The sequence below is a fragment of the Hippocampus zosterae genome, chromosome 7 (assembly GCF_025434085.1).
Source record: "Hippocampus zosterae strain Florida chromosome 7, ASM2543408v3, whole genome shotgun sequence".
NCBI classification, from domain to species: domain Eukaryota; kingdom Metazoa; phylum Chordata; class Actinopteri; order Syngnathiformes; family Syngnathidae; genus Hippocampus; species Hippocampus zosterae.
In genome coordinates, this window is record NC_067457.1 from 24,784,914 (window position 1) to 24,810,307 (window position 25,394).

Below are 25,394 nucleotides of genomic sequence, written 5' to 3' on the forward strand. Positions count from 1 at the left end.
AGTTTTTGTAGGGTTTTTTTTAAAGGTAAAAACTTTTATATCTGTGAATACAAAAGCTTTTTTTCTTGATTTTGAAGTCGTGTGAGGGAATTGTTGAATAAAGTGGGTCTGTGGTGGCAGGAAGTGGTCATATTAATGGCTCCGCCTCCGGCAGACATATTGCTGAACTTACTGGAGCAAATTCTTGAACATAAGCAGGAAAAAGGGCGCTGAAAGTTGTCAACAGTTCGAATTCGCACCATCATACGCCTGAACCACATGGAGAACCCAATGGGTAAGTTGTTTCGAAACACTAGTTTACTGTAAATCTACGCTGAGCTTTATGGTGAATCGTCGCGGTTACCGAGTGTGGAAATGTCGTTTTTCACGTTGTAGCTCAACCGAGGCACTTTTGGTGACTTCTACAATTTTACTATTTACCTAAAAGTTCTGCAGTTGCCCTAAATACGTTCATATGTCATCGTTTTGACTGAGGGCAGCACCTCACGCGTACATTAGCTTAGCTGATGTTATGCTCGTCCTCCCTCCCTCCCTCCCGACTCTGAAAAGCGTCATATAATACACAAATGATACAATTTGGTGCTGTTTCAAGACTATGCAAGTACACCATAGACCGTTCAAGTCACGTTTAATGTTCTACATTGCGCTGTCGGTCGATGTTTTGACGTGAGGTTTGCCAATCTGCGCGTCCTAAACCAACGTGTTCGTGTGACACCAAGAATCCTGACAACTCTTGCACGACTGTCGAGAACATTTCCCAAAAATAAAGTGAAATGTTGACTGTGAGCCTAAATATCATTGAAAGTGAATTCTTACTGTAACGTTGCATAATGCAGAGACATATTTACGCTGTTATACAATCCGGTTCGACACTTTGGCAATTCCATTCAGCGGTCATCGTTTTACGATGGGATTCCATTCTTACGGAAAAAACTGTAAGTTGGAACGTAATGACAACACAAGAAACATTCAGTAACTGACGTGTAAAGAAATCTCAACTAAGTCACAAAAAGCAGATACAGTAATCCCTCGTTAATCGCGGTTAATGGGGACCAAAACCACCCGAGATAAACGAAAATCCGCGAAGTAGCGACCAATTAACATATACATTTAAAAAATTGCTCCGTGTGGCCCTTTGCGCTTCAGCAGAGCGCACAAACACACAGGCCAGCGATCCCACTGCATGCCGCAGACGTGTTTATGATTAGTCAATTAAGGATGGAAGAGACCTGCTTTTGTTCTTATAAGCTCTCTCTCTCTAATTGTTCCGTTTCTGTGTGTCTGACTTGGAATTGTCAAAATGTGATTAATGGCAAATGGCATACATTTTTTTCAGGTAGATTGGGTGGTTCCTAAACCTTAAGAATTCAATGTGCACCACCTTAGCGTTGGAACCATTTTTGACTGCTGACGGTGTGCTCAGAATGGTCACTTTGTCTTGCATAGGCAGTGTTTTATGCCAACTGTGCGATTTAACTCTGCATACTTTTGTTCCGCATGTGTGTTTGTGTGTGTATTTTTAGACTGTGCTGTCCACTGGCAGCCAACTAGTTTAAGGCCTTTTTATATCCAGGCCTGTTTACAAGCACTATCATCATGACATCCTGTTATTTCTGATGTGTGAACTTAACCTCTGTGATACACCCAAAAGTGAATTTGTTCAAACTTGGGTCTGCGGTCTAACAGAGCCGTCCACCAGTCCGGCGAAGGATAACAACTACCGGATGAACCGCTACAAGAACAAAGCTCTGAACCCTGAGGAGATGCGACGCAGGAGAGAGGAAGAGGGCATCCAGCTCAGGAAACAAAAACGAGAGCAACAGGTACCCCCCAAACCTCACATCTCCAACCGCCCTATGTGTAAACTACATCTTTCGGTTTTGAAGTGGTGAGAGTTGTCTCCTTTTTCTTCCAAGCTTTGCAAACGAAGGAACGTGGACGTCCTCACTGAAGAGGAAGCCATGCTGGAGAGTCCTCTTGTGGAATCGCAACTTGGCTTACCAGTCACGGTGAGTGTTTACTTCATCCGGCCTCGGTGCTTGTTTTCGTCCCCTGCGGCTTGCGAAATAAAAAAAGAAGCCCCTTAAGTAGTAAGACGCATACTCTTTCCTGTCACTGCAAATTCTACCGTCTCTTTTGAGGAGGCTGTGATGAGCTTTGGCTCAAACAGTCGACGTGTGTGTTATTTGCAGGAAGGAGTCATCACCAGAGAGATGGTTGAGATGCTGTTCTCAGAAGACCCCGAGCTTCAACTCGCCATCACGCAAAAGTTCAGGAAACTTCTCTCCAAAGGTAGCGTGCAACATGTCTCAGGTCACCGTGAGGGGAAACCAGCAGAGCCTTTCGGCATATTACCCCCGTGTTGATTTCAGAGCCCCACCCGCCTATAGATGAGGTCATAAGCACAAGCGGTGTCGTGGAGAGATTCGTGGAGTTCCTTAAGATGAGCAGCAACTGCACACTACAGGTCAGTGTGCACAACACGGTATGGGTGACGGTTTAAGACAAACCGATGAATGCGTTTAATGGCACTTTGGCGCGTCTTTGCAGTTCGAAGCCGCTTGGGCTCTGACCAACATCGCGTCGGGCACGTCCATGCAGACCAAGGTTGTGATTGAAGCTGGAGCTGTGCCCATCTTTATTCAGCTTCTTAATTCGGACTTTGAGGATGTGCAGGAGCAGGTAATGCAAGTGTGTGTTGTGTGGTTGTTGTTGTTTTTTTTTTTTTTTTTTGGACCCCCCGCCCCCCCCCCCCCCACACACACACACACACACATCCAGGGGTGTCCAAACTTTTTGCCAAGGGGGCCAGATTTTGTGTGGTAAAATGTCGGGTGGCCGACCTTGGCTGACATTCTTTACATTGAACAACAATATTGTTCGTCAAATTTTAGTAAGCCAGTCTGTTTCACATTTCCATTTTTATTTTAATTTCAACAATCTTCAGAATTTCTTTTGGTTCATTTGAAACAGGTATAACACATGCAACTGCTTATTCACTTGACTTGTTCTTAAACAGAAGTCTCCTGAGTGCAAATGGATTGATTTGAAACATAAAATGTATCAGCATGACTTTTCAATAGTCACAAAACCTTTGACTCGAACAACAGGGAAATGAACGAGCAATACACATATCCACAACTGCAAGGATCATTTGAAATATGACATATCAGTCAATATAAACACGGAGTGATGTCTCGTAGAGTGCTACTGCCCTCTAGTGTCTAAATGCTATTACTCATTTAGTGAATGCTATTACTCATTTAGCCACTAGAGGGAAGCAGTACTCTATGAAACATCACTCACCAGTCTACGAGACCTCAGTCAATGCAACACGTGTTCCATTGCGCCCAAAATGCGGGCCAGACGGCACTGATTTTATGACAGGGGCCGGGGGCCGGATGAAATTCGACCGCGGGCCGGACTTTGGACATGCCTGCTGTACATGTTTGTTTGTGTGTGTGTGATTTTTATCTTCCAGGCTGTGTGGGCTCTGGGGAATATTGCAGGAGACAGTGCCTTGTGCAGGGACTATGTGCTGAACTGCAACATCCTTCCTCCACTATTGACGTAAAAGTGACACTTAATCTTTGTGCGAGCGCACCAAGTATACTGTAAAGAGTTACGCTTGAATATGTGCGATTGCCGTTGCAGGCTCCTGACTAAGTCCACTCGACTGACCATGATCAGGAATGCTGTGTGGGCCCTGTCGAATCTCTGCAGAGGAAAAAACCCTCCACCCTCCTTTGAAAAGGTTATCATCAGTCAAGGGCGGGGCGGTGGTCGTCCATCAGTGCCGAATTTTAATCGCTTGTGTCGTCAATTGTGATTCCTGAGCTAAGATCTATTCCGCCTGTGTGGTTGTAGGTGTCGCCTTGTCTCCCGGTACTCTCCAGACTTCTATTTAGCAGCGACTCAGACCTACTGGCAGACGCCTGCTGGGCTCTGTCCTACCTCTCCGACGGATCCAACGACAAAATCCAGGCAGTAATTGACTCCGGAGTCTGCAGGCGTCTCATCGAGCTGCTCATGTAAACCTGCGTCGCCGCAAGGCCTCACTCGTGCTATTCCCAGCCTTGTTTTTTTGAATGGTTCCCGTTTGCAGGCACACAGACTACAAGGTCGTCTCTCCTGCCTTGAGAGCTGTGGGGAACATCGTGACAGGAGATGACATCCAGACGCAGGTGAGAGTCTGAGTCCAACGTTTAAAAGTCAGGGAAGTAGCCTTCGTTAGCTCAAACGTTTGACCGGTTCTCATTGAAATCAGTTCAATTTAACTTATTAACTTATTTTCTTCCAGCTGCTTGCTTCTAAAAAAAAATAAATAAATAAAAATAAAAATTCTGGCACTTTGCTAATTTGGTTCCGTTTTTCATCCGATGTTGCTGTGCGCAGGTGGTGTTGAACTGCTCCGCCCTGCCTTGTCTTCTACACCTACTGAGCAGTGCCAAAGAGTCCATTCGCAAAGAAGCCTGCTGGACAATCTCCAACATCACGGCGGGAAACCGAGCGCAGATACAGGTGGGGGGGGGACATGGCCGCAAAGCTCATTGTCACCTGGCGGAATCGAGTCTTTCTCGGGTCCTGATCTTTTGTGGTTTCTCCTCTACAGACGGTTATCGATGCAAACATCTTCCCAGTGCTGATTGAAATTCTACAAAAAGCAGATTTCAGGACCAGGAAAGAGGCCGCCTGGGCCATCTCCAATGCCACCTCTGGAGGAACGGCAGAACAGATCAGGTGCGGACTCATTTTAAATTTGGATACTTTTCCTTCTCATCGAATTCAATTGTCAACTTGCCCCCCCCCCCCCCCTCCACACACACACTTGCGTGTCAACCTGTTGTTGTGTGTCTGCACTTTAGATATCTGGTGAACCTGGGCTGCATCAAGCCGCTGTGCGATCTTCTCACGGTGATGGACTCCAAGATCGTCCAAGTGGCCCTCAATGGCCTGGAGAACATCCTTCGGCTGGGCGAACAGGAAGCCAAAGAGGAGAACCACGGCACGGGCATCAATCCGTACTGCAGCCTCATCGAAGAAGCTTACGGTACTGGGCAAGAAATTGACACACGCGAACAAAATTCGAATACACTCGGAAAATCATTTCCGTTGCAGAAATTCCGTCATGTAATTCCGCATCAGAATCATGTCAACCTCCACACGTTTAGGTCTGGACAAGATTGAGTTCCTCCAGAGTCACGAGAATCAGGAGATCTACCAAAAGGCCTTCAACCTGATCGAGCACTACTTTGGGGTGGAGGACGAGGACAGCAGCCTGGCCCCACAAGTGGACCAGGACAACCAGCAGTTCCTCTTCCCCCAGCAGGAGGCACCAATGGAGGGCTTCCAACTATAAGACTAAGGTTTATACTCTTCCATTGGATTGGGGTGAAGTGTGGGGAGGGAGGGGGGGGGGGCGTTCTTGACTTCATACCCTTGTTCTCTGTCACCGGGTCATACGCCTTTCTGCCACTCGCTGTGGGGGTCCCTCCATGGCCTTCTTGATTATTTGGAAACTTTGTCATTTTCATTTTCAAGATTTGGGGACAAAGCCCCCTACCCCCTTGATGTTAGCCTGACATCCTGACAGTGCAGTTAAACCTGAACAAATATACTTTCCCTTTACCCCCCCCCCCCCCCCCCCCCCCCCCACAAATCATTTTCTTTCGAGGAAAGCACTTGTCGGAGAGGTTGAGGGAATGAATTGATTTAATCCACTGTGGGAGGTCCTTTCAGAGTCTAATCACAAACGGTGTGTGGGGTTTTTTTTGTTGTATTTTTTTTTTTTGTAATTAGAAGGCAAGAGAAACTAGGGTGAAATTAGGTGTTCAACAGTAAATTCCGAGTTCCTACTGGTGGTTCAATTGATGTTCAAAATGCTTGACGCGTGTTGTTATTAATAGGATGACTTTTGAATTGTGAGGTGATCTAACATGGAAAAATCTGGTTGCGGTGGCCGCAAGTAAATGCGCATCTCTATACGGTATTTAGATGGAGCGGCTTTTGACGGTAAAGTGAGAATTTTGAGCTCTGCTTCTCAACTGAATGTGGTGGAATTGGTTTTGTGGCTTGTCTGCCCATCTCGGGGCCTCGCTCGCATAGCAGGAAGCAGTCGTGGTCATGTAGTGGTTCTGTCGCATACTAATCGTGCTCGTGGACGTATAGCTTTTGAAAGGCGCTGAAGCGAGATGAATTGCAACACATTTGCATGGTTCTAGTGTAGCGACGCTGTTACGTAGCCTCAGGATGCTTCTCTGAAACAGAACACTGTTCCAAGTTTAGTCCCATCGGGGGGGGGGGGGGGGGGTTATGTTTTGTTACTTTTTTTGGGGGGGCGTTTATTATTAATGTATTTGTTTGCACGCACACACTTGCACACGACACCTGCAGACACTACACATAACAGATGACTGGCTAGTTGCAAGCTAACAAAAAAGTTTCCATTGTCTGGCAATTTTGATAGTCACTTGCCAAAATATCAGCGGGATTCATGCATAATTACACAACTTTTCCTTAACGTATTCTCATACAAATACAAAAGGGCAGCAATTCAATGGGAAAATTGTTTACTTTTTTCCATTGTTACACTTTTTTTTTGTAATAATTTGTGACTACACTTAATGAATACAATTATTTTTTTCAGAATGTTAATATAAAACAGTCCAGAGACCAGTTTCACCACACAACCTGAAATTGGTCAAAAAATTTGAAAAGCCCAAAAAATTGAAGCTCCTCGACTCACTTTTTTTGTTATTGAAATATTCTGACTTAATTCTTCAAACATTTAACACCGATAATACCGCAAGATACAAAAGGACATATGAAAACTTTTCATTTAGCCACTGTGACGTTTGGATGGTTTAAATGAGCGGTGTAAATGCTGACTCGGGTGGTCCAGCGTGTAGGCTTGCATGGCGTAGAAGTCTCATTAGGATCGTGTGATGTTTTGACTGAGCAGCGGCACTGTGTGTAGAAGAGAGCTCGCTCGACTCTTGACTTCCTTCCCCCCCGCCAGAGTCCCGGTGACAGAGTCAGCACGTGTGTTCTGTGGACAGACCAGGATGACTCTCCCTATGCTCGTGATTTGTCTTTTCATTGACAACAGCACCACTCAATCGCACTCTACTTGACATGCTCTCCACAGAGCATGTGTGCTCTTAAAAAAAAATGTATAGAATAATAATATTTATATACTGTACAACAGGAGTGGGAAACTTTGTGCCCTAAATAAAAATAATCACCCTGGAAAGTAGGAGATGAAAGCACATCACTCATTGAGCATCAAGATCTATCCTCTACATTGCAATCGTGTGTTGTAGGGTATCGAGTCTTTGAAAAGGAAAAAAAAAAAACAGGAAGATGAATTCCGTAATCCTGCACTCAGACTCACAAAAGTGCCAATCCGACAACAATCTTTAACCTCTAGATGACTTTTTCTTATATATATATCTTTTATTTACTTGAATGTGCACACATACTGTGCAAAAAAAACATTGCTGCTCTATTATTTTCCTTACCTTTTTTAAGTTATTTTGCCATTTGTTTAAAAAAAAAAAAAGGAAAAAAATGAGGTGGCTTTCTTTTCTGTGGGCGCCTGATTTAGATGTGTCTGTATGTGGTCTTGATGCACTTCTACTCTGCCCCCTTATTAGTCTACGAACGGGTTTTGCTCTACGTTTATTCAAGCTGCGGAAAATCGCCTTCAAGTGGCTATTTGTAGAGTAATGTATGGTGTCCATCGGAGAATTTCGGGCACTGACCTTTGTTTACGAAGGCTGTGATGTTTCCGTTCAAAATTATCATTGATGGGATTCCCAATCACTGTCAAGGGAGGCGATTGATCAAGTGAACACCAAACCGCGAGACTGCAATAAATGTCCCAAAATAAATCAGGCGCTCTGAAGGCAACCGTTGCTTCCTCTCAGACTTTTTTTTTTTTTTCCTACGCTTAGAAAAATCTGTCATTGAGATTTAAAGGTGATTTGCATGCAAACAGGGTTAGGGAACCTAGGAAGGGCACCAAAACGTGCTATATAATATTTTGTTCCATGGGTGCATCATATGGATTCAAATACATACAACCTGAATGGTTCCCCACCCCTGTGTGGAAAAAAAAGGTATTAATTTTATATATGTTTTGATACATTGACCGGGATTCACATGCAATTCTACTCACTTCTGAGAAGTGGACAAAAGAGCCTCATGTGGAGTATGTGGTAGGAAAAATGGGCACAGAATAGGCGGCCGGAAGCCTTTTTCAACATTCTCCTGAGAGGGATAATCAAAGATATATTTTTGGATAATTGTGTTTGGAAAGAAAAAGCTGCCTAGTAATCAGGAAATCATTTTCCAGATGGAATCCGACATCTGACGTTTAATGTCTTCCGTCCTGGAAATGTGTCGCCATCCGTATCAAATGTCCAATAGCTTGTCATGTTATTCTTTGCTTGACTTGTTTACAATGTTTGTCTCCAACTTTTCACAAATGCGACATCACTGACCAGTCCTCGTCTTGTCCGCTCTGGTCCTTCTCATTTCTTTTTAAATGTATTTATTTTCTCTTTACCTTTTTGTTTGCGTACGTGTTATCTTGCCATTTGCTCCTATCTTTGGAAACTGTGACTTGACTCGACTTAACCGACGGTTTGAATGAGCGACGAGAAACTCAACATGACACACAAACATGAACATGAAACAAACAAATGGGGGGAAATTAAAATGAAAGTATGGTATGATCTGAAGATATTCAGTGAGCATCCTGCGAAAAAGAATAAAGATGTTAAAAAAAAATACCTGCTTGCTGCTTTGTGTATTCAACTTCTCCTGCTCGGGCTGATATTATTCATTACTACGTCTACAATATTTAATTATAGTGGCATAAATGAACAAAACGCTTATATTTCTTTGAATCCGTTTGCTTGTTTAGGCCGGGTGCCTTGACTTCAGTCGGCCACCAGATGGCAATGTTGTTACAGACGGAACCAGGCCCACAGTGGACTTTCTCTGGTTTATGGCGACTCCAGTTGTATCTACACGCGAATTTATTTAAGCACACTCCCTCCTATTCCCAAAGATCGCCGAAGACGCACAGTTTTTTTAAATTATTTCCATGTAGAGTAATTATTAACTATTTTGTCCCCATAGGCTTTTAAAAGACGAGCTGGTGTGCGCATGGGCAGTGGAGGATGGTTTACGTAAACCTTTTTGGCCTCGTCGGCCAATCACAATGGTACATCGACAATCGATATCGTTTGTCAGCCACAAAGCAGCCCGTGTGCGTGGCTCCCATAATTGCACATTAGCGTTTTTATGAAAGTGATGCAGTGCTGTGCGTTACGGAAATTTCACACAAAATCTCTTCAGCGCGTCAAATCAGGCCGATGCAACACCGCGCAATTTGATTGGCTGACGAATCGGAAACCGTATTGGTTCATCGATTTCATTGGTTGAATGTATAGCAGCCACCCCCCTGCTGCTATACATTCTTTCTCGTGTGTCAGTGAATGAATTGTTCGGTCTCGCTCTTCGTACAACATAAACATAACGTTTTCTTACTCGTTTTTCTACTTTCCCACCTCCCCAACACACCGCCAGAATGGACAACATTTCGGCTCTATTTTCCTCCCCGGAGGAAGAGCAGTACGTTTTGGACTGCATGGCTTACTTCATGATTTTAATGGCAGCGTGCACGTTCGTGTGCCTACTGTTCGTGAACGCGTCTTACGGACGGTACAGTTCGAGCAAATATGGATTCCTGATAAATGTGAAGCTGGCCTGGTTTATCCAGGAGCTGCCCGCGTTCCTGGTGCCCGTGTATCTGTTAGTGTGGACATCCTCGGAGAAAAGGTCCCTGCTTGCCAATCAGTTGCTCATTGCAATGTTTTTGTGCCACTATACTCAGAGGTAAGTCAATTCTCGCTAATGTTTGGACACTTCTACACACCATCGTGAGCTCCTCAATTTAACTACAAGTGGAAAACGTACAGAGACCCCCACATATAAGCATTTGCATTCGTGAATTCACTTGTTTGTGGATTTTTTTAGAATGAAGCTGCAGACTCACTGAGAAACTCACCTATTTGCATTTTTGTGTTGAAATCATGTCTATTAAAATATTGCGTTGGTGCCATTTACGGCCAAGTGTTTATGTATCGTCTGTGAAAAACGATACACAAGTTACTTCGACAAGAATAACTTGTGCAGCAGCACATTCTCCAGCACAGCTCCATATCTAAGTGTAGAGTGTCAGTGTTACTTTGACACTGACTGTCAATTTGACCACATTTTTTTTTTCTGTTCCAGAGCATTGATTTACCCATTTTTAATCAGGGAAGGAAAACCGACACCATTTCTCCCCTTTTTCCTGGCTGTTATTTTCTGCACATACAATGGTTTCATGCAGATCAGATATCTGAGCCACTATGCAGAGTATCCTGCAGACTGGGTGACGAATCCATGCTTCATCGCAGGTACGTATGTGCTAAATTTGTGGTTGAGGGCAGAATTGAAAGAGCTGTATATAAAATAATTCTAATGGTAAATTGTGATTGGCACTCTGAGAGGTATTCATTTTACAGTTTATAAGATAAGGTAAGATAAGATATCCTTTATTTGTCCAACACTGGGGAAATTTACAGCCTCCAGCAGCAAGAATGTATGTAGAAAGAAGAAAGAGAAAAAAACAAACATCTTTCAATTAAATGCAATATGAACACAAAATGGATAAATCGCAGTACTATTTACAATTTTCCTTAACATTTAATTACTATTATTATTATGATTATTTTTTATTCTATAGCCTGACAGCTATGTTATTATGTTATGTTATTGTGGTTGTTTATGTGCAGTTCATATTGATTCATTAAGCAGGTTTGCTTGCTTGTTGTCATCAATATCATCAATAAACATTGACTCCGCATGCGCACACGTATCAGGATCGACGTAATGGGCCCCGCTGACCTAAAGGAGCTCTCGGTTGGTTTGTTACAGGTTCTCTGCTGTGGCTGTTTGGCTGGCTAATAAATTTGCACTCGGACCACATCCTGAGAAATCTGAGGGGTCCTGGAGAGAGCGGATATAAGATCCCCAGAGGTAAAATGCCCTTTGGCACGCGATGACCAGCATACATCTGTTACTATGAAAGCCTCTTTATTTATTATAATAAATCTTTATTATATACAAAACAGACATTTTGTGCTCATTTGCATATCATCTTTTCCCCCCTTCCCTCCTCCCCCCTCCCACACAGGTGGAATGTTCGAGTATGTATCCGCAGCCAACTATTTTGGGGAGATAACCGAATGGACGGGCTTCGCTCTGGCGGGCCAATCTGTTCACAGCGCGGCCTTCGCCATCTTCACCACAGTGGTCCTTAGCAGCAGAGGTTTTGCCCACCACAAGTAAGAACACAAACATGCTTGGTCCGTCCGTTGCGCTCAGACACTATTAATAGAACAACTCTTATGTTTGCTCTTTCCAGATGGTACCTTGCTAAATTTGAGGACTACCCCAAAACAAGGAAGGCATTGCTACCTTTTGTGGTTTAGGATAATCACAAATATAGTGAAGCACTTTTTTTTTTTTTAACGTTGACCCACCTGCTATCGGTAAAAATCTGCAATACAGAGCGATCGTATTGGTAAGGGGAAGCACTTTTAACAGCTTTAACATGTTTTGAAACTCACGTCAACTTAAATAAATGGCCAAGCAGCTTGCCAAGCCAGCCTTGCCATTGAACAGCCACTGGACTGGATGCGATGAGTCAGTAACCTTTAATTCATCTCAAGACATCTACCCCCCCTCCCCCCTTCTGACCTCATCTCTGTGTGAGCGTAAAAAAAAAAAGAAACCTAAGCGCACCTCAGGCCTGTAACCATAGCAGGCCCGTCTGTTCTTGGATTCCATGCCACAAACGGAGCCTGAACAGGGGGCAGGGGGGGGCGTCGCTCTCAATCACTCAGCCGCGCCTGAAATGAACGGCGTCGAAGTTGGCACTGGCAATCGTGGATGTTTTATGAGAGGCCGCTGCAGAGTTAAGGGATTGTGCAACATGTTCATAAATGACAATAAATTGTGTCGGATTACAAGAGAAAAGGTGGAGACTTATGCTGGAAAAAAGCACAACCGGAGTTGCTCTTTTCATTTCGATGAAAACGTACAAGTGACCTTTTAGGCTGCGGCAGGACTGAGTGAAGTGTAAATTGAGCGTCCACTGTGTGCCCGCAGCAAGCACCCATTCGCATCCCCCCCCCCCTGCAAATTTTTACTCAGGTCAACAGAGGGCAAATACTTCAAGCCACCGCCTTGAGCAACAGCAAGCACACGCACACGTTTTTAACATTGTTAAAATGTTAGTGTCTAATTAATAAAAACAAATACTGTATGTTGATGATACGTTGTGCATTTATTTTTCAAAAATACATGAAATAATTTCAAACTAATGATAAAGTGTGAATAGAAAAAGATCAAAGGAATAAACAATTATCAAATATACATATTGTCACTGTCCTGCGAAAGACCTATAGGTCCATTTTTTGTCATTTTTAAAATGTTTACAGTCAATGCTATTTGGAATAGTATTCTTAAAGCGGATGTGGAAACAAAACGTTTTAATAGATTATTTTATTTTATTTTTTTATGTAATCGTCAAATTTGGATGCAGTAACTCGGTTGGCCTCGCGAGGGCTTCCAAAGGAGTGGGCGCAGTGGTCGTTGAATCAGGATCGGCCACCAGGCGCATGCGTGAAGGTTTGAAAGAGAATACGCCATATTGAATCCCAAACGAAATCAGCCGGCGGTTTCACCTATACGGCGGCGTAGTGGGAGCGACTTTACACATGTTCATACCGAGCGTTCACGCGTAATTTCCTAGCTCCCTGAGACGGCATAGGGACATATCTCGGCACGCGGCATCACGACGGGCTCGCTGGCGTTCTACCCAATAAGGGAGGGGGCGGGGAGGGGGGAGTCACCGGAGAACCAAGTTGAATGGATCCGAGGGTAGCTTGGATTCAGCCCGAACAGAAAGGACCGGCGAACGCCTTATGGATGCACGTTTGGGAAACGTCTCAGGGAGTACGGACGCTCTCCGCTCAGCACGCCCTCAACCAGTGTGTCAACTACGTCGCGCTGGACGTGTTGAAAAATGCCGTGGTGTCGAACAAGAGCCCGGGCAGCGGCGGCGGCGGAGACTGCGGCCATCGCGGCATCATGAACGGCGGCGGCTCGAATTGTGTGAACGACGCCGCGATAACCTCCCTGGGCATGGCCCTCTCCAACTTTTTCGGCCCTGAATCCGACGCGGGTGAAGGCATGGCAATATCCCCGAAGGCCGGGTCGTCCTCTCTGGAATCCCGCACGGCGGACAGTCCCCCCTCCTGCTGCCTGCCGGAAAGAACCACGACCGGGAACAAAAACGTCGGCCTGCTTTACGCGCTGGGTGACAGCACGGACAACAACCAGTACCACCGACGGCTCCTCCATCACAGGCGTCACATGCTCAATTTTCATCAGTTGTGCGCTCAAAATCAGCAGGTGGCTCCTTCCTTACCTGGGAACCACTCTCACCCTCATCGCCATCACCACCATCATCTTCACCCCGACCGGACAAAAAGTGACAATAAGGCCAGCACTTACGGGATCAATTACTTGCTTTCAAATTGTACTAATGGCAACGACGCGAGCACTTGGACGCCCTGGAAGACGAGAAAGTATAACCCGGGAGTTCTCGGGTAAATTAAACACTGGTTTGGGTTTTAGTTGACGTTCCGTACTTGGCCAGGTGTGCTGCTTCTCCGCTTCGAATAGGCCCGTACGAAGCGAGAGTTGCGCGGGCGTTTCGCTGACTCTCATCGGTGGCTTAAGCTAGTTGCGGGAACGGTGACATATTGGAGTTTAAAAGCTCTCTCTCACCCTCTAAAACAAACAGTTTTGATATGACAGTATAATGTTCGCGTCTTACTTGAATCACAAGTTCAAGTCAATAGTTGGTAGTTATAGACTCCGGAGTTAAACGACGCAATTTGTTTTCTCACACGGACCAAGTAGGCCCGCCCGCTATGATACAAATGCTTTCTTTTTTACCACGTTTTGTTCAAAAACATACATTTCGTAACCGTGGCCTACATTTCATGAAAATATAGCCAGGTTTTGAGGAACAACTTGTCATTACTGACATCTTAACATCCAACTGTGTGTCTTTCAAATAGTCCTGAGCCACATGAATAAATCTGGCCTGTTACACAAGGCACGTGAGTTTTGTGGCGTCTCGGTTCAAATACGAGTTAAAAGGCGTGCTTGGTTACAGACGACGAGCAAATATGAGATGAAGACAAATGTAGACTTTTGGACGTTACATCTGTGTGGTAACTGCAAATGTAAGGTGAAGATATTTGACGTACGCTCCTCTGTCCGAACACTGGTATCTGTGGATGACTGTCTGTCTGGCTAACAGAATGTTTTCACCAAGGCGCGGGCACATGAGCCGACTGAATGTCCTGCAGGGCTTTCGTAATTGATTGTGACAGTCCCCCTGTTCTGTATTTCACACTGACACCATGGCATGCATTCTTAGAAAAGAAAAAAAAAAATGAGCGAGCAATGGGGTGGAAACAGAGCCCCCCCACTGTTCCTCGGCCATTTGACTGCTCACTAAGAAATCTTCTCGTTGCGCCGCGCCACCCTCCAAAGGCGACCGCCATCCGTTGTGTGATGATGCCGGTCAATATTCAGAACAAATCAGCTGTCACGCGGGCAGAAAGGAAATCTGATGAGAAGGATTCATGCTACCGCGTAATGCAAAAATCCACAAAGAGGCAAATTCCACCACTATGGTGCAGTTGTGTGTGTCGGCACAAACGGTAAATAAATGCTTTTTATTTATTTAATTTTATTTTTTTGCTCAGACTCCACGAGGAGGTGATGGACTTCTACAACTTCTTGTCTCCACGGCCCGAGGAGGCCGCAATGAGGAAAGAGGTGGTGAGCCGGATAGAGAGGGTCATCAAGGAGCTGTGGCCCATTACAGATGTAAGTTACAATTCCCCGTCGAGTTTTGTTTAAAAGAAATCCAAACAAGTCACGCTATTTCGTTCGTTGACATAAGTGTCCTCCTGTCAGGCAGAGCTCCTTACCGGTGGTCTGATTTGCACCCTCGTCATCCATCGTGCTCTTGTCTTTTTTGCCGTTACCGTCTCGTCGTATTTCCCATCCACTCAGCCTCCCCCCTTTCGGAGAGGTGGTTCTCGCGGCGCTGAAATGCAGCCATTTCTCTCCTCGCCATTGTTTGCTTGGCTTGGCGGCGCTCTCCACTTGGCGCAGTCGGCCAGCTCCCAAGTGGAATCCGGAAACGCGTTGTCCCCGCAGAGTGTGGACATTTCAGATGGATATTATGGACTGTAAATTATCGCCGCATATGGGGTTGTTATGCAATAGCGATGCAAGACCAGTTTTTTTCTTTCTGTGGAGGATAGATTGATGGGTCCACTTACATGGGCTGTCTGTCAACGGGCGGCAACAGAACTGGGGAGAACTTTCATTTTAAACCCCCCCCCCCAATTGTGTTTCTGCATTTGTAGGTCCAAATATTTGGCAGCTTCAGCACAGGACTGTACCTTCCAACGAGGCAAGAGAGACTTGCACATGAATCTGTCAATGAGGCATTCTCAACCCTTTTTCCATGCGTTGTTTTGACTTGGAATGTGACCCCCCCCCCCCCCAACCCCCCAAATCCATCCACCTTAGTGACATTGACTTGGTGGTGTTTGGAAAGTGGGAGCGCCCCCCGCTGCAAGACTTGGAGCAGGCTCTTCGCAAGCACAACGTTGCCGAGTCCTTCTCCATCAAAGTGCTGGACAAAGCTACGGTGAGTATTCGGCCTTGCTAGGCTTCACATTTGGAAGCAACCAATCACGCGAGCCCCCCCCCCCCCCCCCCCCGGTGTGCTGATGTGATTCAAACCGGAGTCACGTAACCAAATGAGTGGCTGCTCTTTTCAAACATTTTCACATCGCAGAAGCACAAGAGCCTCCTTTTAATGAGAAACGGTGTGGGGACGTGGAAGAAGCTCTGCCAAATCACAACTTGGCACTCCTTATTATGGGGGAGGGGGGTCTTTTTGGGACTATAAGTGGTCAGGCAGAAATCTAAAGCTTTGTCTCCATCCCTCCTTTATCTCTTTGAGGGGATTTGAGGGATAATTTTCGCCTGCCACCGCGCGGTCCCTTCCAGGTGCCAATCATCAAGCTTACAGACCAGGAGACCGAGGTGAAGGTAGACATCAGCTTCAACGTCGAGTCTGGCGTCAAGGCGGCGGGCTTCATTAAAGATTGTCTTCAGGTGAGATGCGCTCACCTCATTTACTGAGCAGACGGGCGCCTTTCCTTTCATTTTTGCAGTAAATTTGCATGACATAATTATGTCAGCCAAGGGCCATCGAGCCACCGTTGATGTCGGACCCTGGATCATTAACACCATAGCCCAGTCCGTCGTATTTTGCCCAAACAATTCGCCGTGATGACAATCGGACCATATTCCCCACACTGGTGTATTTCCCCGTGTCCGCTTTCAGAAGTACCCGATGCTGCCTTACCTGATCTTTGTGCTGAAGCAGTTCCTGCTGCAGAGAGACCTGAATGAAGTCTTCACGGGCGGAATAAGCTCCTACTCCCTCATCCTCATGGTCATCAGCTTCCTGCAGGTACTCGTAGGCGAGCTTGGACTCCAAATGGTTTCGGCACTGTAAACAGCACCGGCCTTTTTTCCTCAGCTTCATCCTCGCATCGATGCCAGGAACCCCAGCGAGAACTTGGGCATCCTGCTGATCGAGTTTTTTGAGTTGTACGGTCGCCATTTCAACTACTTGAAAACGGGCATTCGCATCCGAAACGGAGGCGCGTACATTGCCAAAGACAACCTGGCCGTGACGGCGGGTTACGGGCCGTCCATGCTTTGCATCGAAGATCCGTTGCTTCCGGGTACGTACACGAGACTCGCTGGACTAAAACCGCCGCAAATACAACATTGCGTCGCGTTCCAATTTCCCGCGCAGGCAACGACGTGGGCAGGGGTTCCTACGGCGTCATGCACGTCAAGCAGGTGTTCGACTACGCCTACACTGTCCTCAGCCACGCCGTGTCGCCGCTGGCCCGATCGTATCCCAACAAAGACTCCGAAAGGTCGGAAGCCTCGGCGCCCGGAACGGTCTCGCGGTCCGTCGCGCTGGGACTCCACTGAAACTCTTCTCCCGTTCCTCTTTGCAGCACCTTAGGAAGAATAATCCGGTTGACCCAGGAAGTGATCGACTACAGAGAGTGCGTCATCAAAAAGTGGGGGGGCAGGGATGTGCCTCGAGCGGACGACACAGGTATCATTCTTCAGATCTGCCTTTCGGCCCATTTGTGGTGCAGCAAAACTTTTGTTTGTCACCGAGGGGAGGGGGGGGGGGGGGAGATGTTGGAGTGGTTTTCTCCCTCCCACACAACGTATCAAAACAGGTTTTATAGGATTCTGGTCCGTAGTGCCTTTTCGCTGTGCCCCCCCCCCCCCCAAAAAAAAATCATCGGAGACTTATTTTCAGCATGAGGAGGGAATGAAAAAGAAGCATCGACGCTTCTCCAAATAAGATGTATAATAATCGCTTAACAAAAGTCTGCTAGCTTAACGCGAACGTACTGGAGAACACCATAGATGGGTTCGCAGAATTTGCATCAATGTTACGTAACTACGCCTTTGAAAAAGTCTTACTTTCGGAAATCTAACTCTAAATTCAGCCACGTCTAGACTTAAAGGGCCCAAATTTTGACATGGCAAAGCTGTGAACAAAAATTGAGTCCGCGCTACTCACGTTCCTTCACTCCGCATCTCTCTAGCGCCGACTCCCAAGGCGCCGCTTTGTGACCCCGGCGTCGGGTCCGAGGAACCGCAGAGGGACTCGGCGTCCCCCCAGAGCGCCGACTCGCCGATGTCCATCTCCAGTCCGCAGCGGCACTCGTCCGCCTCCTCGGTCTCTTCTTCGCTCTCTGGATCAGACAATGTGAGTGACTTGACTCGTTCACTCCCAAAGACGTTTTTAAACGTCTTTTCAGACTTGGTCTAGAATTGGCTGCTACTGAATGAGCTAAGGTGCCGAGCGCTACCCCTCCACACCTTTCATGTCGCTCTCCGGTGGACGACAGTTAGTTCTGATTGCCCCCCCCCCCCAATTCTGGAGCCAATTCTTGGCTTTTCTGGAGGAATCCCCACCGGGTGCTCCGCGCTTGTTCCAAAAGAGGCGAGAGACAGCAGCTGGTCGCGCGCGTCTCAGAGCATCTCCATCTGCGTGGCGAATGCCTGGACGAATACCGGAAATAACGCGGGAAAGTTGTCGACATTTCTCCGGCCGTCATGCCAAAAACCTCACCCGACGACAACAACGATCGCTCTGTTTTAAATGTCAAGTACATCCGGAAGAAAAAAGTACCGAGTGCCGTCTTTCGTGCTCAACTGCTTCACTTTGCCCCCCCCCCGCTCAACCCTTCATCCACTTGAACTCCTCGTTTTTGTGCCCATTCTTCAGGACTCGGATTCGGCGCCGCCCTGTCCCGCGCATCCGCCCCCTCTGCCGGCCTACGCGTCATTCCCACGGCTGGGCCTGGCTTTTCCGCGGGGATTCACCATGGCCGCCGCCAAACCGGCAATGGCAGGGCACCATCTGGTCTTGCCTCCTGGCTCACAGGTAGACATGCAGCAAAAAAATAAAAGAAAATAAATAATAATAATAATAATAATACTGTGCCGTTTGTTGCGTTACGGAAGCTAGCGAGTCCTTTTGAATGATCTTCTTCTTTGCCAGGCTCACGCCTCTCTCCCCGTCACGATTCACCGCATAGCCGGCAGACAGCTGTGCATCGACGCCCGTCTCCCCGCCTTCTACCACATGCACCCCCCGGCCCACGCCCCCGCCGCTTCCAGTCCCCAGCCCCTGCCCGGCCCCCACTGCAGCCATGCGCATAAGGTAGGCATCTGCACACACACAACCGTTTTCTCCAGCTTGTTCTTTCTGACCCCACTTCGAGTGTCCTTATTTGCACTCTAGTGTTTTTTAAAAAAAAAAAAAACATTCTTTAGGGCATTCAGAGTTTTTTTCCTGCATGTCAGGGACATTACACGAGCGATAGGTTTCGGGTCTCAGAAGATAAGCAAGTATTTCTTTCTTAAGGCTATGAGTGACTCGTGAAAATCTGTGCATAATTGACGTCACTTCAAAAATGTCTGTCGTCCTCAGAACGCCGTCAAATTCAACATGAAGGTCTTGCACAACCCGCCGCTCATCACCAACGTGGTTGCCATCTCGCGCGGAGGACACGCTCACTCGCACGCACAGCGCCACCGGCGCACTCGGCGATGCCGGAAGAGGGACAGCCTACCGGTCGGCCACAGCAGATAGAGGCCGGTCGTGACCCCCCCCCCCCCCTCCAGCCCCCCCAATCCCTCGCAAAGACCAGTTTTGTGCAATATTTTTTTTCTTTTTGCATCTTAATTGCTTATTTAATTTTGTGCGTATATGTCAAAGGCATTTTTTTTAATACAGTTTATTTTTGTAGAGTTTTTTACATTCTGTTTACAGAACCTTTTGAGGTATTTCTGGTGAGAAGGAGCCCAGGTCCAAGAGCCCCCTCCTCTTATCTCAGTAAGCCTCACGTTTTCCCCACCGAAACGAGGTGAGTCTGTTGCTCCTCGAAGAACTTCTCTCTCTCATTCCGGAGGCGAGTGGCAGGAAAATTACACCCTGCGATCAGATCTCACTGAGAGGATCTCATTGTGTTTCGGCTTTCGCAACCTCAAGATTGTCTTATCGTCTTTTTCGTGGACTCTTTTTTCCGTCACTGCCTTCTTCCCCTTTCTTTACTGTTTTTTTTTCCAATTTGGGGGAATTGTCAAAATTGGTTAGAAAGATGGAGAGCAACTTGTGAGAGTGACTGTGGCTAGCACCAGAACGTGCTTAGCGATAAGGGGCTTCCCAAAAAAAAAATAATAATAATGCCACCTGATGCAAGGACCAGAGTTTAAAAGGAATTATATTTTGATTCCATTCAGGATTTTTGTGTATATCTGATCGCCAGGTACTTCCCCTAATTGTTTGTGATGTGGGTGTGGGTGTGGGTCTTCACGCACACTCACAGAGAGGACGGCGCAAACAGCTGTGACTCGCCATCATCACTACCAACGCTCACCCGCGTTCTTTCTTTCTATGCAAATGGGTTACTCCAATTATCACGTCTCGTTTTGTGCAATCGAGGGTTGTTGTTTTTCCGACAAGGCTCAAATAGACTGGGCAGAAGTTCATTTATATTCGTGTGAATGCGTTTGTTGGTGAACCACATCTTCCCCCCCCCCCCCCTCCCCCGACTCTTATATTAATATGAAACTCCCGAGATGTCCCAAAATTCTAGTTTTGTACACATATCCGCCAAATGTAAGGAGTAGGGGAATTTTATCATCCGCATTTGGGCTCCGAGTCTGTTCAGTGCGTGCCCGTGTGACATAGTTTAAGTCCTCGTTGAACATCTCCAGACGGTTTTGGAGTCAAGACGGTCTGCGCCCAGAGAGCGACTTGCCCTCTGTGCGTGCAGCGTCATTGCTCTTTTTACACGATGTTGATGTTCACTGCCCTTACGCGATTTCAATGTTTCTCTTTTTCTTGCTTTTCTCCACGGGCGAAAGCGCCCGGCAACTCTCACCCACCGCTCACAACTGCCCGCCCGAGCCCCCATTTGACCCCCAGATGAATGGTGCTCGGCCGCCGTTTTTTAAAAATCTTTGATGATTGCATTCCATTACAAGCCCCGTAATTCTATAAAGTTCTCAAATACTTTTTTTTAAACCACATCTGCTTTTATGAAGAAGCAACAATGAAATCGCCAGTGCCAATTTTCTGTCTTTGGCAGGACAAAAAAAAAATTGGATTAATCGTCCAATTATGTAATAAATAAATATGTATTATTTTACTCATTCATTCATTTCATAGAATAATACATAATATAAATGTTGGTCCCTTAACACTTACAACTACAAAGCGATGAGTCACAAAAACATATTTATAATTCATATAAAATGTCAGGTCGGAGAAGGATGTAATTCACACAAAATATCATGCTGTCTTCCATGCTTTTCCCTTACTTCTCGCCTGTACCAACTATAAAATTATATCGGTGTTTCAAGGGCAAAATATTTATTATTTTAATATCAGCTGACATAATGGGTCGGGCCCAGGAAATAAGCACTGGGCAGTTTGTTGGACTGGGTCAGAGTCGCCAAATGTCTTCATGCAGTATCTTCTCTTGTGTCCGTGTTCACTCCTTGCTTCAATTTTAAGAGTTCTGAAGTGAAGCAACTACTGTCGACCACTAGATGGGGCACATAAAGGCCCTTACAATGTACATGAAGGTGCAACATAACCCCCCGATTTATTGTGAGCCAGAAACCACACAGCCAGCTTTTGTTTCGGGGCTGTTTTTTTCTGGACGTTTTTACGTATGTTTTTCTATTTTATTTTTTAAATAAACATCTTAAAATCGCCATATGCTCTCTACCTTTTTCTTCTGATGATGTAGTATAAAGCATGTTAACACACAGATCAGCTTTCAGCATCAATATTTAGGGTTTTTTTTGTTTTGTTTTTGTTTTTTTAGCAGGTTATGTTTTAAAATGACCGAGTGTCAACGTGTGATTCTACTGTCGACCACTAGATGGGGCACTTGAACTTTTGATGCACATTTTGACTTTAAACGGTGAAGCGTTTCCATACAAGCGTACAATACATTCAAGTGTGTTTTTGGAATTTGTCGATGTGTCCAAAAAAAAAAAGTATTCGGAGACGTCGAGTTTAAATCATTGTGTTCAATCGATCAAATGTCGGTTTTGTTATCCTTGACAAGGCCCCGGTTGTTGTGCTTCCTTGATTGGGGTGTTTAAAGGCCGTCCCCGTGTGCCTTAATCACAGACGCGCTCGGTCGATGAGGCCCGTTTTGCCCTCATCAAGGTTAGGCTGGTTTTGGAGCTCATCAGCCCTCCAGACTCTAATTATCAGGGTGTGCTCAGCCGAAAGTGCGTGATCGCTAATTCAATGGTCGCAAGTTGCTTTTCAAGCACTGAACTTAACTTGTGCATATGAACCAAACGTTTCGTCAGTGATCACGAAAACAAACGCACCTAATCCAAGGTCATCCCTGAAGTCAGATTTATACTTTTTTTTTTTCTTTGATGGAGCAACTCTGAGATCACTCCTGTACGAGTCCTCCAAGGCTTTAGATGAGGCTTATTCTTCATCTTCAATCGCATCGCTCTCGCTTCTTCGTTGCAAACGGTGAACCACGTCGTTAACAAGCGTGTGGAGCAATCGAGTGTAGTAGAGACTTTTACTGGGTGTCGGGAAGAAAGAATAATAGGAGGTGAAAATTGGGAGCAATTGCGCATTGATCAAGCTTGCATAAATGTCCGTTTACAAAACCCGCAGGCCCGCAGACCATACCAAATAACATGCACGTGTGCAGTATAACGACTGTTGAAATAGACCCTTATTAATAAGTCATTGCTTTGGGTTCACATTAAATTAGTATTTTTTTCTTTTTCTCTTTAGCCTAACTTCTCCCACGTGTCTCAAACGTTTAATAGACTGAAACTCACTTTTTAATCCATGACTTGGCACCCTTTCTGGCTTGCTTGCTTGCAATGGTCTCCAAATAAGGGGTGTTGATCAACTTCCGGTTGAGTTTGACTGTCAAACTTGACATGTTACGCAAATTACTGAATTATTGTTGTGTCGTGAAACCAAATTGTCTTGTCTATATTCGGTGCAAAACAAAACAACCACAACAACACAAAACAAATGGCTTGATTGGGAAACATGTGAAAAACGGAAAACGTGTGACTTGAAATGCCTCTTTGACAGATGTTAAGATAAGATAAAATAAGCTTTATTTGTCCCACACTGGGGAAATTTGCAGTCTACAACAGCAAAATTTGGAGGTGGAAAATGACTTGAAACAAGTACTTGAAGACGCAGTTTATTATCTTTACAAAGAAAGCAGGAAATGCTAGTGTGTTTTTTCTCCCCACGCCACTTGAAGGCAGCATCGCCTCCTCCCGACGTGTGCTTCGCCGCCTTGTCCTTAATTCCGACGCCGTGACTCTGTGTGGGAGGGTGTTAGATTCAGAATTAGTATGTTCAGGCCACTCTTCCTCCACGTGTTCCCATTCTGTCACCGCTTTGTGTGTGTGTGGCGCGTGTGGTAGGGGGGCCATGGGGGTCAGCAGTGGCACTGCCGCACCTGTTTCCGAACATGGTTCACTGAGCGTATACGGTGTTTGAGCTCCGTTTATAGCAACAGCACACACATTGAATACGTCGGCGGAATGTGGTTTCAAAGCACATCGCTCATTGTTACCTCAACCAGGGAGGTCACGAGGATTGCATTTAGGAGGGGGCTCGCGTTACATCAGGTGCTTGTTTCGATTTTACGGTGAACAATGGAAATTTAATGGCAAAAATTCTGTCGTAGGCCAGTCGTGGGCATGGGCTTGAGTTATTTTGCCATCGTGGAGGTCTGTACTGTCCTCTAATTTGGATTTAGACAAGCACGCAGGAGCCCATTTGTCAGTCTTTTGCATTCTTCTTTTGTTTGTCTTATTTCAAAATTGGACGACGATAGTCCTTCCATGTACATTCTATGTTGTGTTCAATTGGGCCAGCGCCCATACCAAGTATTCAGACGATACGGCCTTATTTTAAGGTATTGGGTCCTCATTTAGTAGTCCGACGACACCAGCCACTCATACTTAAGGTGGTCAGAAATCTATGTGTGCATGTGTGTGCATCGGTGAGTTCATCAACATGTTTCTGCGGCATCAATTAGCGCGTCTGGCATAGGCTCATTCAAGGAAAGGCAGCAGGCAGTGCAAGATCCGAGTGCAGATTGTGTGTTCACACGTTCACTCACTCTCGGAAGGAGAACACGTGTTTGTTTTTTAGCGGCTCACAGTTAAATGCCATCAGACTTTCGAGAGAATTTCGGCTCTTAAAGTGCTTGACTCCATGTCTCCGTATTGTGCTACAATCTGAAATTCAATATTAGCATTCCAAAAACACTCCTGGTAGAAAAAAAAAAACTAAATTTGGACTCTGCAAACTCTCTCTGAAAAAGATCAGATTCATATTTGTGGTATGAATCAAGACCGGCGTGATCCGCTGCCGGGGAAAAATAGGACAACATCTGGCACGTCGGTCAAATCGGTGCCGCTAATAGATTAAGGCTCATTACGCTCATTACCTTGACCAGCTGGATGCCGAGTGTCCAGAAATGTTCCCACTGTGTCGCTTTGGGCCACACGTTGGCTGATTTCCAGGAAGGGCGTCCGAAGCGCCTTATGAAAACCGGATTATTTTCCGATGAGCATCCATCTTAACGACATAATAGTAGACCGGTCGTTGAAGTCACATTTTTAAGGAACGATATCTGGAAAAGGGCATGAAGTGATTCTGAAGACGGCCAATGACTTTTTTAACGCTTAGTTGTTTTTGTTCCATTTTGTTCTTCTGACAACGGCTATCATCACGCTTCAACTTTTGCCTCATTAGCAGCATTTTCCCGCCTTTTGAAGCTTTGCATTTCCTCCACCGCGCTCTCTCGCTAACTTTCTTCCTGATAAGGCTTTTTTTTATTTTATTTTTTTTACCTTCTGTAGTTGGTTTCCCTTTCCTCTTCCTCCCCATTCTTTTTGAGCCCCCTTTTCATCTTATCAGGTTGATATTTTCCTCGCCTCCTTTCCTTCCTTGTCACGCTGCTCGTGCACTAGCAGTGGTGGGAACTAACAAAGTAGGCGTCGCTGTTGTATTTAAGTAGTTGGGTATTTTTCTGGTACTTTTTGACTTGTACTCCCTACACGTAAACACAGTTACTTTCTACTCTTAAATCTGCCTTGTTACCCAGCACTCATGACGACGTGATATGAAGAGTGTTCACAAGTCAAGTTTCTATTTTGAATGCCTCGTGTAATTGACTTTGCTATTCACGATTTAACAGTATACTGTCGTACTATTTAACTTGTATTATTTTAGCGGAAATGGATGTGTGTAGTGAATAAATTTGTTGGGCCGTATGTGAAAGCGCGTGGTTGTGCTAGCATGTTATTTCAGCCGCTATGCTAGCTCATACTATTGATGTGAAAGTCGTTTGTGTTGAATGTAAGCGCCGAACACAGCTTCATGATGGCGTAGTTGCGCTCTCGTGATGTCTCTACGTAATTACAAACCCTTTTAAAAATAATTTGAGGAAGAAAAAAAAAACAGATAGGGAAGTGTATTCCCTCCCCTTGTTAGTTAGTTCACAACGTTAGCACAGCTATGGGAACATTGT

The 25,394-nt window shown here is 45.7% G+C and overlaps 3 protein-coding genes and 1 long non-coding RNA gene across 4 annotated transcripts; 3 read left to right on the plus strand and 1 right to left on the minus strand.

The window, feature by feature from the left end:
* The first annotated feature begins 111 nt into the window (after positions 1 to 111).
* Positions 112 to 5,642, plus strand: LOC127603579 (importin subunit alpha-7). The gene is made up of 14 exons (XM_052069934.1): positions 112 to 274; positions 1,687 to 1,823; positions 1,917 to 2,009; positions 2,193 to 2,292; positions 2,373 to 2,467; positions 2,551 to 2,682; positions 3,482 to 3,570; positions 3,655 to 3,754; positions 3,868 to 4,031; positions 4,106 to 4,184; positions 4,396 to 4,521; positions 4,613 to 4,740; positions 4,866 to 5,050; positions 5,172 to 5,642. Exons 1-14 carry the CDS (start codon positions 259 to 261, stop codon positions 5,357 to 5,359), a joined length of 1,632 nt encoding a protein of 543 aa, XP_051925894.1. The 5' UTR covers positions 112 to 258; the 3' UTR covers positions 5,360 to 5,642.
* Positions 5,643 to 9,493: 3,851 nt separating this feature from the next.
* srd5a1 (steroid-5-alpha-reductase, alpha polypeptide 1 (3-oxo-5 alpha-steroid delta 4-dehydrogenase alpha 1)) lies at positions 9,494 to 12,096 on the plus strand. Its single transcript, XM_052071877.1, has 5 exons — positions 9,494 to 9,906; positions 10,306 to 10,472; positions 10,993 to 11,094; positions 11,252 to 11,402; positions 11,483 to 12,096. The coding sequence occupies exons 1-5, from the start codon at positions 9,599 to 9,601 to the stop codon at positions 11,547 to 11,549; spliced, it is 795 nt and encodes a 264-aa protein (XP_051927837.1). The 5' UTR covers positions 9,494 to 9,598; the 3' UTR covers positions 11,550 to 12,096.
* A 264-nt stretch (positions 12,097 to 12,360) lies between these two features.
* Positions 12,361 to 21,558, plus strand: tent4a (terminal nucleotidyltransferase 4A). Its single transcript, XM_052069918.1, has 13 exons — positions 12,361 to 13,733; positions 14,907 to 15,030; positions 15,579 to 15,625; positions 15,745 to 15,865; positions 16,231 to 16,338; positions 16,571 to 16,699; positions 16,769 to 16,976; positions 17,051 to 17,177; positions 17,262 to 17,365; positions 17,871 to 18,034; positions 18,557 to 18,715; positions 18,833 to 18,994; positions 19,265 to 21,558. Exons 1-13 carry the CDS (start codon positions 12,991 to 12,993, stop codon positions 19,424 to 19,426), a joined length of 2,358 nt encoding a protein of 785 aa, XP_051925878.1. The 5' UTR covers positions 12,361 to 12,990; the 3' UTR covers positions 19,427 to 21,558.
* A 1,471-nt stretch (positions 21,559 to 23,029) lies between these two features.
* On the minus strand, positions 23,030 to 24,751 carry LOC127604677 (uncharacterized). The gene is made up of 2 exons (XR_007963386.1): positions 24,309 to 24,751; positions 23,030 to 23,170 (listed from the first exon to the last, which is right to left on the minus strand). It is a non-coding gene; the product is annotated as an uncharacterized LOC127604677 (long non-coding RNA).
* Positions 24,752 to 25,394: the final 643 nt, after the last annotated feature.